Source organism: Hyperolius riggenbachi, chromosome 1, assembly GCF_040937935.1.
Source record: "Hyperolius riggenbachi isolate aHypRig1 chromosome 1, aHypRig1.pri, whole genome shotgun sequence".
In the NCBI taxonomy this organism is placed as follows: Eukaryota; Metazoa; Chordata; class Amphibia; order Anura; family Hyperoliidae; genus Hyperolius; species Hyperolius riggenbachi.
The window spans coordinates 111,532,303-111,550,339 of NC_090646.1; the positions used below are offsets into that span (position 1 = coordinate 111,532,303).

Genomic DNA, 18,037 nt, shown 5'->3' on the forward strand with positions numbered 1-18,037 from the left:
TATTCTATTGTTTACGAAAGTGAAGGTTACACCTAGAACCCGTACAGTCAGGTAACACCACGATTCCCAGTTTATGCTTTCCTGCTTCCTGTGTCACCTATGTGCTTATGAGTATTCATTGTGATGGTTTACTGTAGTAGGTGGGGTAAAGCCCGACAAACCTCTTCAACATTTTTTATAAGCCAATCACTGACCAATTTTACCATCATCATGTAGTACAAGAGTTTGCTTACACAATCTGCTAATAGTATATTCATAATCATTGGCCAATCAAAATTGAAGGAGTTTACCAGGCTTAACACAGAAATACTACATACACACTTGAGATAAAAGTCTTTGGAAAAGGCAAGATCACAGACCACTTTTTACCCCATTCCATGTAGTATGAGAGCATACTCTACACAGTCTATTCTATTGAGCTCAACTCACCATCAGATAAAAATCTCTGCAAGATCCTGCACACAAAGATGCTGTACACATGCAACAGATCAGTGTCTGCTAAAGCTCAGTTCCTGCAAAAGATCCGTTCCTGCAAAATGCATTCATAGTCTAGGATATCTGCAGATCTCATACACACCTTGTTTAACAGACATTCATCTGCAGATCAGACAATCATCAGCAGATCTGAAGATCCATCCTGGTGGATCTGAAGATCCATCCTGGTGGATCTGAAGATCCATCCTGGTGGATCTGAAGATCCATCCTGGTGGATCTGAAGATCCATCCTGGTGGATCTGATCTGCAGATGATTGTCCATTAAACAAGGTGTGTAAGAGATCTGCAAATTTCATAGACTACGAATGCATTTTGCAAGAATGGATCTTTTGCAGGAACTGATCTTTTGCAGATACTGATCTGTTGAATGTGTACAGCATCTTTGTGTGCAGCATCTTGCAAAGATTTTTATCTGATGGCGAGTTCAGCTCAATAGAATAGACTGTGTAGAGTATGGCTCTCATACTACATGGAATGGGGTAACATTGGTCTGGGATCTTGCCTTTTCCAAAGACTTTTATCTCAAGTGTGTATGTACCATAAGCTGAAATGAGAAAACACGTGCAACAACATGTACAACATAATATTATTATTTATTGTATTTATTTATAAAGCACCAACATATTAAGTTGAATCACCGGACTGCTCAAACTGAGTACGGCATGCCGCTTTATAAGAAAAAAAAAAACACATAAGCCTTATAAATAGGAATGGAGCACTTAATTAAGAAACAGATAATTATGTGATTACAAAGTACAGAGATTGAAAACAAACCAGAAATGTAATATATGTGGCTTAACAGCTCATTGCCTGCAACAACATTAACTCCCACAAAGCATATGCTGAAATGAAAGTAGCATATGGTCAGCCATACGACTGCAGCCTTGAGTCTCATCCTGTCGCTGCCACAACACAGAGAATCAGATCTATCTGAATGTCAACCGCTAAAGTGGCCATACACTTATAGATGGCCACCAGATCGACCATCAGATAGAACCCTCTCTGATCGATCTATTGCTGCTCACACACTGTACATAGATTTTCAATCAATTTCAGTACGAAATTGATTGAAAATCTATGGAGACACCACCACCTGCCTGGATCCCCAGGTCTCTCCCTTCCGTGCTCCCCCTGGCAGCAGAGCTCTCACCAGTGCATCCTCCTGTGTCTGGTGATTTTACTTTATGCCGTTTAGCTCTTCCTCCATGTCTTTTCTCCCGGTCACGTGACAAAAACTGGAGTTGAAATACTAGAGGTACGGCAGCATAGACGCTGGCAGCATACATGCCGGACCTCTATGGTTTGAACTACAGCTTTTGTCACATGACAGGGAGAGAAGACACAGGGAGGAGGAGCCCCAAGGCAGAAGACACTGGACATGGAAGGAGGTGTGCTGGCAGAGAGGTGAGAGTTAGCTCTGCGTTGATAGTAGTCAAATGGAACGCTTCTAGCAATGTGCTCCTGACCAGCCACCGATTGAAAAAAAAAAATTCCATCCTGTGCGATCAAATCGATCCATTTCAGATGGAATTCAATCAGGCATCTTTTGCAGCACTGATTTCTACCAGATTTGAATACAGTGATTGCCTCCAGCTCTGGATATCTATATTTCCAGTGCTCACCTGTTCTCCATGCACAGCGCATCCACATCTATGATCCTCTTCTCATGGCCACCCAGGACATGGTTGAGCTCCTGGTTGAGCCGATCAGCTTTGTCTTGGAAGAAGGAGCGCTCCTGTTTGACGTCCTCCAGCTCATCCAGCACAGCTCGGTGTTCATGCTCCAGAGTCTCAAACTAAACAAAATCACACTGTCAAATATCTGCCCCCCCAACAATCTCCCCAGTGAAGAGCAATAGACAGAATGTGCAATCATAAGCACAACCCATTGATATTTATGACCATCATTGTTGGATTTTTATTTCAAAAATATTGACAAATAAAAGTTATATGGCAAATACTGTGCACCATGTTTTATAGTTCACCTCAAATTAACATAATGCATTTTTTTTTTTTATGAACAACAAGTGGGTGGAGGTAGCAGTGGCAGCTGATGCCTGCAGACTGGTGAGGGTACAGTAGGGACCCTTGCAACTATGGTACCTCAACATTGGTGGAAGGGTCTAGCATGGAATGCTTTTGCATGTAAACCATTTTGGAAGTGAATATCCTCCATTAGTGCAACTGAATACACATTTCATGCAAATTAGTGCAACTGAATGCAAATTTCCTGAGAGTTATTTTTTTCATTACTAGAGTTCCAGGTTAATCATTGTTCATACTTAAATTGACCACTCTCCTCAGCATCTCTTTTCCCATTTAAATCCTAGGACCTCAAAAGGATGAGTATTGCTTCTCTTGTTTGTGTGATGCCTGTGAGCAGGACTGCTGTACATGGAGACTGGCGATTCTGAGAGTCTCAAATCTCGGCTGCAAACACTTTTCATGCAACTGGAATTAGCATCTCAATGACCATCTGTAAAACTAACCTTTATGCTACCCATAGTTCAACACTGCTATCTGGCATCTCTCCCGCCAAACTCCAGCATCAGATTCTTAGTGGGGAGTTTGGCTATTACAAATGGCGGTACAGCCTGTTAATACGCCATGAGTTCAGCTACAGTATAGCTGAACTCTGGATAACCGTAGCGTTGGTGCATCTGTCACCAGGAAGTGCTAAAAACACCAACACTTCTATCTACTAGCTTCTATGAGAGGAATGGAGGAATTCTTATGTTTTACTGCAATCATACAAAAACAAAATACACAGGGTGAAATCAGGTATATCAACGTATAGAGCCAAATGTAAGCACTGCGTTTTTCTGATCAAAAGCTGGAACTCCTCTGTGATGCAAGCTAAAGTGCACAAGAGAAAACAAGGGTTCCGGGCACCAATGGTTTGCAGTCACCCTTTATTAAGTTCCCGACACCTTCCAAACATGATCAATCTTAGGCCTTACAGCCGTTTCGCAGGATAACCTGCTTCTTCAGAGGCAAGATAGTATTTACCTGCTCTCTCGCTTTCTCCAGCTGCTGTACAAGATCTTCACGTTCATGAGGTGCAAAATGGCGAATTCCAACGTCATCATCTCCAAGTCTCTGTTTGGCAATGGTCATTCTTAGCAACTGGGATAAAAAATAAATATAAAACAAAGCTATACAACGGAGTCTGGCGCAACATATAAAACACCTACAAAGTCATTACTGTGCATATAGTTATCCTACCTGCCTTTAGTCCAGTGTAATGTCACCTACAATATAATCACGATTCTCCTCATTCACAGTACAGCTAGCACTGGAAGCACCCATGTTATATTGCAATATGAAAACCAGTTCAACCAGAAAACTGTGCAGAAAGAAAAATTGCAGCTGCCTGCTTACAATCATTGTCTGTCATGCAGAAGCCCACTGCTCTGTCTGCTTTAAGCATACAATCAATCTTATTTAATCGACTTGGTGGATAATTGAGCATCCCATTAGATAATTATTACCGGATTGGATGCAAATCGCTGCTGCCACAAGCTGCCTGATCGACAATTAAAAAAAAATCAATTTCAGCCCAAAATTGGTTAAATGTATAAATCAGACAAGCTGCAAGACGTCAGGCCGATTGGGATGAGTGACAAACACGATAGAACCCCTGGTGGCATTTCCCCTGATGTGAATTTTCCCTTCCGCCCATGCATTTAACACTTTACCTGTCCGCTGTCTCTCGCCGTGGTCCATATGCATCGTCCGCATTGCTGCTGGGCTTCCGTAGAGCATGCACCGCGTGTGTGTGATACCACACACGTGTCACATATGTTTAACCACTTAAGTACCAACGGTCTCTGCCCCCTTAAGGACCAGAGACCGCTTGTACAGGAACGTGGAATCCCGACGAAATACAGGCGAATCGCTGCACATACCCGCCGCCATCGCCGCATGCCGTGACCCCCAGGACATAGACTCTGCCGTCTCTATGACAGCAGAGCCATGTGAGCTGGTCAGGAGCCGCTTTCATTGGCTCCTGACCGTGTCTATCAATGTAAGCGGCTTAAATTGATAGACACGACCAGGAGCAAATGAAACGGCTCCTGACTGGCTCACATGGCTCTGCCGTCATAGGACAGGCAGAGCCTGTGAGATGCTGCGAGACTTGTCGGGTTTGAGCGGCGCGGTCAGCAGCAGATGCGCGCAGCGGCGGCTAATTTAAATCTACGCCCTGCCAGCCAGGAGCCCACCAAAACAGGGTGTAGATTTCAATTAGTGCAGTCCTTAAATAGTTAATGTGGGAAACTAGTCTGCAATGCAGAAGATGCATGGGGGTGACAGCAGACAGATAAAGTATTAAATGCATGGGCAGGGGGCACATTTACATTAGAGGGAAGCGACGGAGGAGGCGGATGCTGCGTTGCAAGCCCGAATCTCTCGGGAATCGGTCTGCTGGTGTAAGGGCAGGCAACAGATCTCTCTCTGATCAGATTGATCAGAGAGTGAGCTGTTTCTTGGTTTATCTGCCCATACATCATTGATGTATGGACAGATTGTCTGAATGTCACCAACTATGTCTACAGTTAAATAACCATTAAAATTGGTTGTGACAATTAAGATTGCCACTAGTTACCGCAACCCGGAGGCGGTATATCTACGTCACACAGGACTTTATCTGAAGTCCCAGGGATGTACATATTAGTCTATTGTCTCGATCGTCGCTATGCGCGCTCCCGTCAGCTCCCATGCGCCGTTCGTCGCAATCCATTAGCATACACAGTTCCCATTCACTGTATTAAGTGCCCGATATCAATGAATACCGGCATCAATGAAATGCCGACGTTCATTGACAAAAATAAATATTGCGCACACCCGTTACTTCCTGTACCGCGTGTATGCCTTCTAAAAGTTCAATCAAAAAGTGTGGCGGACATCTAGTGGCTAAAATGTAAAATTACACCTTAAAACTTCAATGCTATTTTAAATACATTTAAAATCGCATTGATTAACTCATTACCTCTCCTCCAATGGTTACCCAAATAAAACTTAAAGAGAACCCGAGGCGGGGTTCTGGGAATGAAATCCCCATACAGAGGTTGGGTCTGTCTATAGACCCCAGCCTCTGTTGCTATATAGATCGCTCCTAAGCCCCCCCCCCCCCTGCGCTCTGCAATACCCCATAACTCACAGCCGTGCTGTGCGGCTGTGTTTACCTCTCCTCTGTCAGTCTCGGCTGCTCCTCCGCCTCCTGCATCGCTCCGGTCCCGCCCGCGTCCCTTCCCTCCAATCAGCGGCGAGGGAAGGGACTGGGCGGGGACCGGAGCGATGCAGGAGGTGGGGATCGGCGAGACTGACAGAGGAGAGGTAAACACAGCGCGCTCTGACAAGCTGCGTGTCAGCAGCACGGCTGTGAGTTATTGGGTATTGCAGAGCGCAGGGGGGGGGGGGGGGGGGGCTTAGGAGCGATCTATATAGCAACAGAGGCTGGGCTCTATAGACAGACCCAGCCTCTGTATGGGGATTTTATTCTCAGAACCTCGCCTCGGGTTCTCTTTAATAAAATTAAGAAAAAAAAGTAACATTTTAAAAAAATTACATAAATAGTTAACTTAGAGACTAAACTTTTTTAATGTGTATGTCAAGATTGTATACTGTTTTATCGCAAAACTGAAAAAATACACCTTTATTTTCAAATAAAATATTGGACAAAATTCAATCGGTGCAATAACTGGGACAAATGGGCAAATGAACAAGACAAATAACATTTAGATCCCGCTTTTCTCCTGGTGGACTCAAAGCGCCAGAGCTGCAGCCACTAGGGCGCACTCTATAGGCAGTAGCAGTGTTAGGGAGACTTGCCAAAGGTCTCCTACTGAATAGGTGCTGGCTTACTGAAAAGGCAGAGCTGAGATTTGAACCCTGGTCTCCTGCGTCAGAGCCAGAGCCCTTAACCATTACACCATCCAGCCACTACATAAATATGTGGGTTTCAATTAAGCTAGCACGTATAATTTTAAAACTAAAATGGCCTAAAACTGAGAAAAAAATGTTTTTTCCCCTCATTTTTCCTGTTAAAATGCATTTAGAATAAGATAATTCTTAACATAATGCACCACCCAAAGAAAGCCTAATTGATGAGAAGAAAAGAAAATGCATAGATCATTTTGTTGTGATTAGTAGTGATAAAGTAATTGGCGAAAGAAAGGGGGTGCTGAAAGGTGAAAATTGCTCTGGTCCTAAAGGGGAAACAACTGTCAGTTGCTAACTACAGTAGTTAATCTTATCAAAAATATTGGTGCATTATTAACACTTTCAAGAGAACAATGACTTTATTACAACAATCACATAACAGTCCAGAGATTGTAATAAATGGACATCAACTCCCGGCACAAGTGTCTCCATATTCTTATGTAGGTAGGGAGGAGATGAACATGTTTTTATCTTTATACACGCACCAGATGTCACATGACTCACCTTTACAGCAGTGAGCCGGATCCCCTATCCCAGCTGCTCTGCTAAAGATAGGCACACCTGACCTGACGGACCTCTGAGTGCCCGGTTCTTCTCCTCAACCTGCCTGCCGAAGCCCCTCTGTTTGCAGCACAGCATTCCTCTTCCTCCTACGGCAACAGATGCCTACCACTGCCCATGGTATCTTTTTGTCTGAAAGAGCATTATGTCTAAATGATCCCACAACTGCCACAGTGAAAATATGGAATTGATTATATCAATGTGAGCAGCGCAGTGGCCTGTGGGCAGCACGGTGGCTTAGTGGTTAGCACTCTCGCCTTGCAGCACTGATTTCCAGGGCTGGACTTTCCATAAGGCACTGTAGGCACTATTGCGCTATTTCGGAGGGTAATGAAAGGAGAGGGATTCCCTGCTCAAAGTTCCTGCAAGCTTTCCACGGCTGCCATTGGGCAGCTGTCTCTCCCTGGCCACGCCCCCTGCAGCTCCCCCACTTTACTGCACGCTGAGAGAGAATCTCTCTCTCCTTCCAGCATTGTGACCCCAGAGGTCACTGAAAGTGAAAGCAACTTGCTGCAGGCCAACGGAGCAGCGGAGAAGGCGGCTACCTGATCCGCACAGCCTCCCGGATCAGGTAGAATAGAATAGTTTTTTGGGGTTTTTTTGGTTTTGTTTTTTTATAACTTTAGGTGCCCACCTCGGGCTCTCTTTAAAGCTAAATTATTGCAAATACCTTCTGTTTCAAGGCAAATCACACTCAGCAAAGTTTCTAGGTGTGACCAATTATACAAGTTTTTCCCAATGCAAAAACTTTTAGCCAATGAGCAACTTCAATAGATTCCCCTCAATCTTCTAGATGTGATTTATACAAGCCATGGGCAAACAACATTTCTGTGGATATGTTTAGTAAGCTGTCACTGCAGAATACATAACCCTTCCACCAGACAAATGATGCTGCACTGGGACCAATGGCCAATATAATTCACAGGGACACTCATCTTTGTGTTCTAATCCCCGGAGCACCTGGATTTGCAGAAAGAGGCTTAGCTCTGTACAGCGAGAGAGAATTAACAGGCAGGCTGGGTTACAGTAAATCAAACTGCACAAAGCTGTGTCCATTAACAAGAGATAATAATTAATCACCTTATTATCTCCCTGTACTTCTCCCAGTCTCTGCCGCAGCTCCTTCACATCCTGCTCCAGCTTTTTACTCCTTTCCCGAGATTCTCCCAGCAGTTCCGCCAGATTCACCTGTGTGGACAGAAGAGGTAATCCTCTGAGCTGGATGGAGGATAAAGGCTGACAGACCTATGGAATGGTTTGCTGAAATAAAGCATTATGTGCCACACAATGAAGAGATCTGTGTTTACTCAGGTCCCTTAAAGGAAGCTTGTAGCGCTATTCTTGGTTACAGCCTACACACCATAAATAATCACTTATGGAAAGTCTTTATTTTATCACAAAACTGCAACGCTTCTGAGTAACCATCTATTCTATCATCAAAGCAGCAAGACAGGATTAAATCGAAGTCCAAACAATTGTAGCCAGCAATGCCCCTGCTGTCGATGCTGCCATCCAATTACAGGGAACCAGCAGTGCTTTGAATTTTGCACAGTTTTAAAGTGAACCCGAGGTGAAACTAAACTGATGAGAAACAATTCAATCTGTCCTCCTACTCCTAAAACTTTTTTTTTTTTTTTTTTAGACATCTCATGGTTTTATTTTATGTATAAACATTTACAAAGTATATTTTATGTTTTATTGTCTCTGCTCAATTGCAGTGTCTAAAGAGTCCCAGAGGGAAAATACATGAGCTATTGACCTTTTTATCTATCCCTTGCATTCAGAAGTCCAGTTATCTGTTTAGCAAAGTGTTTTATAGCTGTAATTTGTTGTCAGTGAGGGACACTATGGCCTGACTGGATCCCAACTAGAGAAAAACTATCAGATGCATAGCTGGATATTAACGCTTTCAGGCAGGGAAAAGAGAAAAGGAGCACAGCATAGGTGTCTGTGTTCTAGCTACTGTATATACACCTCTCATCAAGTCACATGTTATCTCGGGTACACTTTAAAGGGAACCTGAAGTGAGAGGGACTTGGAAGCTGCTATATTTATTTCCTTTTATACATCAACAGTTGCCTAGCAACCCTAACCTTTCTAGCATCAGTAGTGATTGAATCCCACATTCAATACACTAGATAGCATGTAATCTAGTAAGTGTCCAACTTCCTTCTGGAGGTCAATGAAAATCAAACAGGTTGGGACAACTTAGAGCTGCGCCACTGCACTGGACACAACGGAAACGTAGGCACAGGTCTGACCCAATCCCATGACCAACATAAGATTTGTTGATATGGCCATTGGCGGTCTGCTCTGTGAAATGAAACGTTTTGAGCCGAACCCAGAATGTGAACCGAATAGATACCATGACTAATAATATTAGAGTAAGTTTCAGCCTCACCAAATAGAACTATATGAATAAGTCTGAAGTAGTCACTTGGAGCCTCTCCGATAGTAATACAGGAATGACATTTACAGGTTTTGTAGCAGACATAGAAAAACAATATGTGAAGACAAAAATCTAGCATGCAAAAAAAATAAATAAATAAAACAGTACCTGTCTCCGTTTCTCTGGTGGAAGTGACGGGTCTCCATCCTGCAAGAAACAAAAATCATCCCTTTCACTTCAAAACACAAGAGTAGAAAAAAGCATGAAAAAAGACAAACTGACCCACTGAAAGAAAAACTTTAACTCAAGATTGAACTTTATCCCAATCAGTAGTGGATAACCCACTTTAACACAAGAAAACTTTATCAGCCATACAGAAATCTCTGATCTATTCGAGAAAAGGTATTGTGGGGAAACCCCTCCCACAGTGTGATGTCAGGGCCATGGCACTGACAGTTACCAGACTGTGAACCTTGTTGCATTGTGGGAGAGTAATAGCTGTTTCCAACTGCCAAGCAAGCAGTACAGGTAGTCCCTGGTTAACAAACGAGATAGGGACTGTGGGTTCGTTCTAAACCTGAATTTGTTCTTAAGTTAGAACACTGTGCTATCTCTGTCCCCTATACCTCCTCTGTGCCCCCAGTGTCCCCCTCTGTGTCACCTCTGCACCTGCTTATACAAGTTTAAAAGCCATTTTTCCTTTGATTTTTTTTTTTAAATCAATTTTCTCAAAAACTACAAGTCCAATTTGAAAACTTTTTTTTTTTTACTTGTTCCCATGGAAACACAGAATCCATGCCGTTTGTGTTGGCGGGTAGTTCGTAAGTCAGGGACTACCTGTATCAGTGTTGCCAACTCATCCCTTTAATTACTGACACATATGAATTATACAGGTTTGTGGCTAGGTAGATGCAGTTAAGGTACTGATTATGTGAAAGTAGCCCCAGAACCTGTATAACTTAGATGTGTCAGTAATTAAAGGGATGAGTTGGCAACACTGACCTGTATAACCAAAGCAATGGGATATGGCTGACAATTTGATTCTTGTGTGACTGTCTATATTGGTCCAGTGAGATAGTGGCCCTTAAAGTTAAAGGACAACTGTAGTGAAAGATATTGAGGCTGCCATATTTATTTCCTTTTAAGCAATACCAGTTGCCTGACAGCCCTCCTGAGTTATCTGCCTGCAGTAGTGTGAATCACACCAGAAACAAGCTTGCAGCTAATCTTGTCAGATCTGACAAAAATGTCAGAAACACCTCTGATGTGCTGCATGCTTGTTCAGGGGCTATGGCTAATAGTATTAGAGGCAGAGTATCAGCAGGGCTGCCAGGCAACTGGTATTGCTTAAAATTAAATAAATATGTCAGCCTCCATATACCTCTCACTTCAGTTCTCCATTAAACTCCACCTTTATTTAGTAATATGCAACAGCCGCAGCTCGAATCTAAACATTGATAGTATGAACACCGCCTGATATTTCCAACGCCATACCTAGATTCTGAACATGGATTTGGCCAGCTCCTCCACCATGATCCTAAAACAGGCTTTTAATTTGGGAGTGTCCTTAGTGCTCTCAGTCATTCAGTTAGTGCAGGTGTTAAAACTAACTACCAATACTACCTGCTTTGTGCAGTCGATTGCTCGTGCAGAAAGAGGAAATAAGGCAGGCTCCACTGAAAGAGGCTAGAAAGTTAAGTGCAGTTTGTGGTTACAGTCAATTGCGAAAAAGGAAAAACCTAAATTTGTGCAGCATTGATACATGTTCTTAGCAGGAGTGGAGGGGGGGGAGGAGTTGTTATAGGTATTGGGCTGCTCAAGGCCAAAAAGCCTTAGCAGCACCCCTGGATGCAGGACAGTAATAATACATGAAAAATAGGTTGTGGCCCACTCTATCCAAAGTTTGCTTTCTTAAAACAGAAAGAATTTGTGATAATTCAGGTTGGAGTGAGCTTGAGATGTCTTCCAGAGCAACACTGCTGAAAATATGCTAATTAACCATTGTTACCCTTAGAAGCTAAACACACCTCCAGAACCGCTGGAATGCAATGATGTGTCAGCTTGTTAATTTGTACAGAGCCATAATAATCCAACATGCATACAGGCTGTTTCGGATTGTTTGATCCTCATCAGTGCATGGCATGGATTAATTTGGCTCTATGGAGTAGGGCTTGTAACACCGAGAGGTACAGACTAACCAGCAAGCTCATGGTGACCCAGAACTCATTGGAGTGTGTAAGGGACTACAATGGGACTACAGTCAATATATTTTATTTATGAACTCCAAATATGCAACGCGTTTCGCAGGTTTGATCCCGCTTCATCAGGCAATAACAACGGAGCAATAGCATATGTGGTCAGTAGAAGAGCCAGGCACCTCTGTGTGAAAAGATAAATGGCTTAGAAATGCGCTTTTCTAAGCAAAAAGTGCAGGGAAAAGCGCTTTGAAATGCATTTGCCAAATCACCAGCGCTTTCGATAGAGCTGGTGATTTGTAATGTGTACAAGGCAGTCCTTAGGGGATGAGCACTATTTCACTCATGTGTTAGTACTCATCTGGTACATGTAGATCAGAATCAGAATCAATTTATTTTTCGCCAAGCAAGTTTGCACCTACAAGGAATTTGTCTTGGCAGTTGCTTAACAAACACAAACAAAAACAATACAAGGACAGACAGTGTGAACAAGTTAAGGACATTATAAGTATAGTGGTAGTAAGCAATGTGAGAATTGTTCATGTTTAGTTCTGTGCTGATTACTTTCAGTCCTAGCAGCTCTAACGTGGTTCAGCATTAAGTATGGCTACCGCTTGAGGAAAAAACCTGTTCCTGTGTCTAGAGGTTTTGGTAGCGATTGACCGGAATCTTACTCCTAAAGGCATGAGCTGGAAGATGGAGTGAGCTGGGTGAGAGGGGTCAAAGGCAATTTTGGTTGCTCTCTTTCTGCACCTGCTAGTGTAAAGATCCTGCAGGGAAGGTAAGCTACAGCCAATTATCCTTTCCGCTGATCGGATGATGCGCTGCAGCCTCCCGTTTTCTAATGCTGAGCAGGAGCCGAACTATACAGTCATAGATGATGTTATGGTGGATTCGATGATTGCAGTGTAGAACTGCACCATTAGATTTTGAGGTAGGACAAACTTTTTCAGCTGCCGTAGATGGTACATTCTCTGTTGTGCTTTCTTGACAATATTGGCAGTGTTGTTGTCCCATTTTAAGTCGTTTGAGATCGTGGACCCAAGAAACTTGAATGACTCTACTTGGGTTATTGTGGATCCATTTATGGTTAAGGGGAGGTGCTGGGGGGGAGATCTCCTAAAGTCTATTATCATCTCGATGGTTTTGAGAGCATTTAGTTCCAAGTTCTTGCTGCTGCACCAGGAGGAAAGCTGTCCCACCATATGCCTCTATGCAGACTCATCCCCGTTTTGAATGAGACCAACAACTGTTGTGTCATCTGCAAACTTCAGAACCTTAACAGATGGATCTGTGGAGATGCAGTCATTGGTGTAAAGTGAGTACAGCAGTGGGGAAAGCACACAGCCCTGGGGTGCACCAGTACTGACTGTCAGAGAGCTTACCAAGTCTAACACGCTGTCGGTTAAGAAGTCGGTTATCCATTTGCAGAGGGATTCAGGTATGTGTAGCTGGGAGAGCTTGCTGTGCAGCAGTGATGGAATTATGGTATTAAATGCAGAGCTGAAATCTATGAATAAAATCCTGGTGTAGCTTCCTGGGATATCTAAATGCTGTAGTACATAATGCATACACATGTTCACGGCATCGTCTGCGGATCTGTTAGGCCTGTAGGCAAATTGCAAAGAGTCCAGCAGGGGATCTGTGATGGATTTCAGTTAAGTCATTATGGCCTTAATTCACTAACCTTAACTCCTGTCTTTAATAACTCTTCTGAGCTGTTTTACAGTTATCACCATGGTGATAGAATTGTGATAACTGTACAAACAGCTCAGAAGAGTTATTAAAGACAGGAGATAACCTTAGTGAATTGAGGCCAATATCAGTTTTTCAAATGCTTTCATGACCAGTGATGTCAGGGCAACAGGCCTGTAATCAAACATGTAGGTTTTTTTTTTTTTTTTTTTTAATTGGTACAATAGTTGAGCTTTTAAAACAGGCAGGAACAATTGAGAGTTCTAGAGATGCTTTGAATATGTCTGTAAATACAGGCGCTAATTGGTCGGCACAGAGATTCAAGCATTTCGCAGACACAGCGTCTGGTCCCATTGCTTTCCTGGTGTTTTGTTTTTTAAAGAGTCTATTTACATCTGATTGGCATATTGTTAGAGCATGCACATCTGGGGACAGGTTAGCAGATTGTGTCTGGCCTGCTGTGTTGTGTACATACTGAGGCACTGAAGGGGGTGGAGATGATGGCTGGTTGGAGGAGTGCTCAGTTTGCCTGTGGCAGAGATGCAAATTGACTTGTTGTGTTTGGCTTTTGTTGGTAGTGTCAAACCTGCAATAAAATCAGGAGAGGTACAAAACCTCACCAACTTCCTTATTCCACGTACTGTAGGTGGAACTGTGGTGAAAATAATACAGCGAGTATGATTGGTTAGTTTTTTTTTTTGTTTTTTTTTTTTTACGATATTCATTTTAAAATTAGTCAGTGTTTGCCCATATATAATCTTTTTACACCCCGATTTACATTCTGAATTGTTTCACAGGTGGCAACATCTAGTCCTCTCAGGTGCAGCTCTGTGGAATGTGTGTTTACTGAGGATTCCAAAGCCAGTGAAAAGAATGTCTGGTCTCCCAAAACACTCTGGAGAGAAGAATTCCAATGAAATAGAATAGGATACAAGTGTAGGGGCAGCAGGGTGTCAAACCTAATCCAGCTGCTCCCACAGGGACTGCAGACTTTCACGCACGGTTCACCCTAGTGACGGCTTCCTGCTGATGACGGGATCAGCAGAAGCGGTTACTACAGGAAACGTGTGGAAGAGAAGAAGTCTGCGATCCCCGCAGGAGCTGCTACATTAGGTAAGACACCCTGCTGCCCCTACACTTCTACTTGTATACGGGGGGAGCAGGAGACTTAAAGAGAATCTGTAACATCAAAATGTCCCCTGGGGGGTACTCACCTCGGGTGGGGGAAGCCTCAGGGTCCTAATGAGGCTTCCCACGCCATCCTCTGTCCCTTGGGGGTCTCGCTGCAGCCCTCCGTACAGCGGCGACGTAAATATTTACCTTCCCGGCTCCTGCGCAGCCGCTCTGGTGGCTGTCGGCTCCGAAGTAGGCGGAAATACCCGATCGCCGTCGGGTCTGCTCTACTGCGCAGGCGCAAGTTTCCGGCACCTGTGCAGTAGAGCGGACCCGACGGAGATTGGGTATTTCCGTCTAGTTCGGAGCCGAAAGCAGCCACAGCGCCCCCGCTGGAGCCTGCAAAGATAAATATTGAATTGACAGTCGGGTCTGTCGCCGGCTGTTCGGAGGGCTGCAGCGAGACCCCCGTGGGACAGAGGACGGCGTGGGAAGCCTCATTGGGATCCCGAGGCTTCCCCCACCAGAGGTGAGTACCCCTCCAGGGGATCTTTTTGATGTTACAGAGTCTCTTTAAGGGAGGGAGCGGACACACGGAGGAGAGCGGCCACAAATGGAGGGGGAACGGACACATGGGGATAGAAGGGGAACAGATGGGGGCCCCCCTGGGGACAGAAGGGGACACAGGAGGTCAGCAATTAGGCCAGAACATGTACAAGATGCTCTAGGAACATGGATCCACTAGGTTTAGTATATATTTTTTTTCCCTGGTTTTTGCCCTCTAAACCTAGGTGCATCTTGTATTCCGGAGAATCTTATACAGTGGTAGTTATATTTAGCATAAACTTCAGTTATTTTTATTCTTCCAAAAAGTAAGATCAGTTGTGTTGAACTGCAGTATCAGGCACTAGTAATGGAGATGCATGCATTCCCTCACCTCTCTAATCTCAGCTGTCCACAGATATCTCCCTGAATAACACCCTACAATCCGTATTGTGACAGCTCCCTTGTGCAGCTTAATTATCCTCAATTCTGTTCTGGATTATATGGAGCTTGTTTTCAAGCATGAGCCTCAGAATCAGGCTGCTATTGTGTTGCCTTATCACATGGCATAGCAGACAAGCTGTGAGAATGATTGAGCTGACACCACAGCTACCAATGACATCAGCTGGAACAATAGGTCTGTGCCAGGCTGTACCCGGGGACAATAATGACCCACTAAACAATGCGTTTAGGTCTGCTGAAAGAGGTTAGGCGTCTCAGAGATGGATTTTATGACTACTTAATAAGTGTATTCCAGACAGCAATAGGAGACACAGTCAACAACTGATCTAGCAGAGATCACGGATGTGGAAGGCTGCCCATACATCAGACGATGTATGGGCAGGTCGACTAAGGGACAGGTCTCTCTCTGAGCGAATGGGATAGGAGAGAGATCTGCTGGGCGCCATAACCCGCAGGCCAGATCCCGATCAATTTCAACATGAAATGTGTTGGGGATCAGCCTAGTGATGCCCCCTCCAGCGATGTCCCCCCTAGTGTGCCCTATTCCCCGTGTCTCCGTGCTATATCCTCTGCCCACATACACACGCGTCCCACGTGGTTGCCATCGTATATGCAGGTGTCACACATGCGCCCATGTACAATACATTGGTAAAAACAAGGGACGAGTGTACTTGAGGAAGGTAAATTATTCATGCACGGGGCAAAAGGATATCGCACGCAGTTACCACCGCGCACCCAATCAAACATTTCAGGCCCGACATTTTGAAGCATAACTGATCGATACATGCGACCAATTTTAGGCCGAAATAGGTCGCATTGTCGATCGGGAATGACTTGGCAGCACAGATTTTCAGAAGACTCTTGAATCAAATGGTCGATCAGCTGCCAAGTCACCTGATGTATGGCCAACTTAAGGGGCCTTTCACATAGGAGCTGCTCTCCTGCTTGTTAGAGCCCAGTACCGGCGCTGTACAGGTTGCCCCCCGAGCGAGATCTGAGCGCTGCCAAAACAGCCGACATGTTGCGTTCCTCCACAGCCCAGTAATGCCACAGTGTGTGAACACTTGACATACGTAGTGTTGCAACCTCTGCGATTTGGCTGCATTTAAATTGCACCCACATTGCACTGGTGGGCAGCAGCCACATGTCTGAAAGGAGCCTTACAGCCAAAGAGTGAGTTAGGCTTGGTTCACACATAAATCTGTACATTTCTGATTCAGTCCGGTCCTGTTTTGTATCAGTTTTCTGTGGGTGCGTTCACACATAAAAGGTGTACAGTTCCAATCCTGTCAGGTACAAAGGATAGAAAATGAATGCAAAACTAACAGGACAAGACTGGACCAGAAATGTACAAATTTATGAGTGAACCAAACTAAAAGGTATTAGTGATAATTCAGCTTAAGGGGAGCAACTTGGTTTCCCACGATGCATCGCTCCTAAGCAAGTAAACTTAGAGAAAAGGGCCCGTTCACACTGCACGCGTTTCCAGCCGCGTTTTGGAAACGCGTGCAGGAGGCAGACACGCACAACATCAGACAGTGCATAGAGTGCACTGTCTGATGTTGACACTGCACGCGTTCCAGACCTGTGCGGTCCGGAAACGCATGCTGCACGCAGATTTTGTAAAAACGCGCGGCTGTCCCATTCACTTTTCAGTGATAGGATCAGCCACGCAACGCACACAAACGCGGATGGCGTGCGTTCGTACGCGTTGCGTTCCGCACGCATGGCCATCCGCATTTGTGATCTGAACGGGACCTGAGGCTTCCCCCTCCCGAGGCAAGTGTCCCCCAGAGGTTTTTTTTTTTTTTTTTTAATACAGAGTCTCTTTAAGCCAGGCTCACGTGCAGAGCCGGTGGTGTATAACAAGCCAATAGCTTATAAAATTTACAGAACCACATCAACCCAACATGCATACAGTCTGTTTTCAGTCCGTTGGACCTCATCAGTGCATGACAGGGATTGATATGGCTCTGTTGCATAGGGCTTGGACAAGTGCAACAAAATACACAAGTAGCTCACGGTGACCCAGAACCACTTGGTCTCTTTTTTTTGTCTCCAACATTTACATAGTGGTTCTGGGTCAACCTGAGCTACTTGGACATTCTGTCACAAAGCATTTATTGCTTGATCTAGAAACATACAAAGATTACATATCTCTGTCAGCTGAATAGGTGATGTGATTGCGTCGGATGATATTCTTTTCAGTGACCCCCCTGCAAATATATAGTCGCTCAGTTCTGTGCCCAGCAGCCAATCCCCAAAGAGAAAGTGGATGAGATAACAAAAAGAAACGAAGTGTACCAGAGGTGAGGAAAAAAAAAACCTAAATTCATACATACCTGGGGCTTCCTCCAGCCCCCTCGGCACTGTGCTCCGCCTCCTCGATCTTCTGTAAGGGGTCCCGGTATCTTTGGCCAGTCGGCGCATTCACAGAGAGGTCATTTGTGCTCCCCCATCTCGCTCCCACGGCCAGGAGAGTTCTGCACCTGCACAATAGTACTGCACAGGTGCAGAAAGCTCACGGCGACGGGAGCGCGGCGGGCAGGCACGTGCGGACGGGCCGCGCATGTGCAGTAAGCCCTGTCTGCTGAAGATACCGGGAGCATTTACGGAAAATCCAGGATGCGGAGGATGGCGCT

General features: G+C 44.6%; 1 protein-coding gene across 3 annotated transcripts in view; it reads right to left on the bottom strand.

The window, feature by feature from the left end:
- The window catches only part of CCDC149 (coiled-coil domain containing 149), a 112,815-nt gene that overhangs the window by 65,062 nt on the left and 29,716 nt on the right, over window positions 1-18,037 (bottom strand). For all 3 annotated transcript variants that reach the window (XM_068278173.1, XM_068278182.1, XM_068278192.1), the window contains exons 3-6: window positions 9,556-9,594; window positions 8,079-8,186; window positions 3,504-3,620; window positions 2,118-2,290 (exon numbers count right to left, since the gene is read on the bottom strand). In XM_068278173.1, the coding sequence (XP_068134274.1) occupies window positions 2,118-2,290; window positions 3,504-3,620; window positions 8,079-8,186; window positions 9,556-9,594 (437 nt within the window). The remainder of the gene's footprint in view (window positions 1-2,117; window positions 2,291-3,503; window positions 3,621-8,078; window positions 8,187-9,555; window positions 9,595-18,037) is intronic.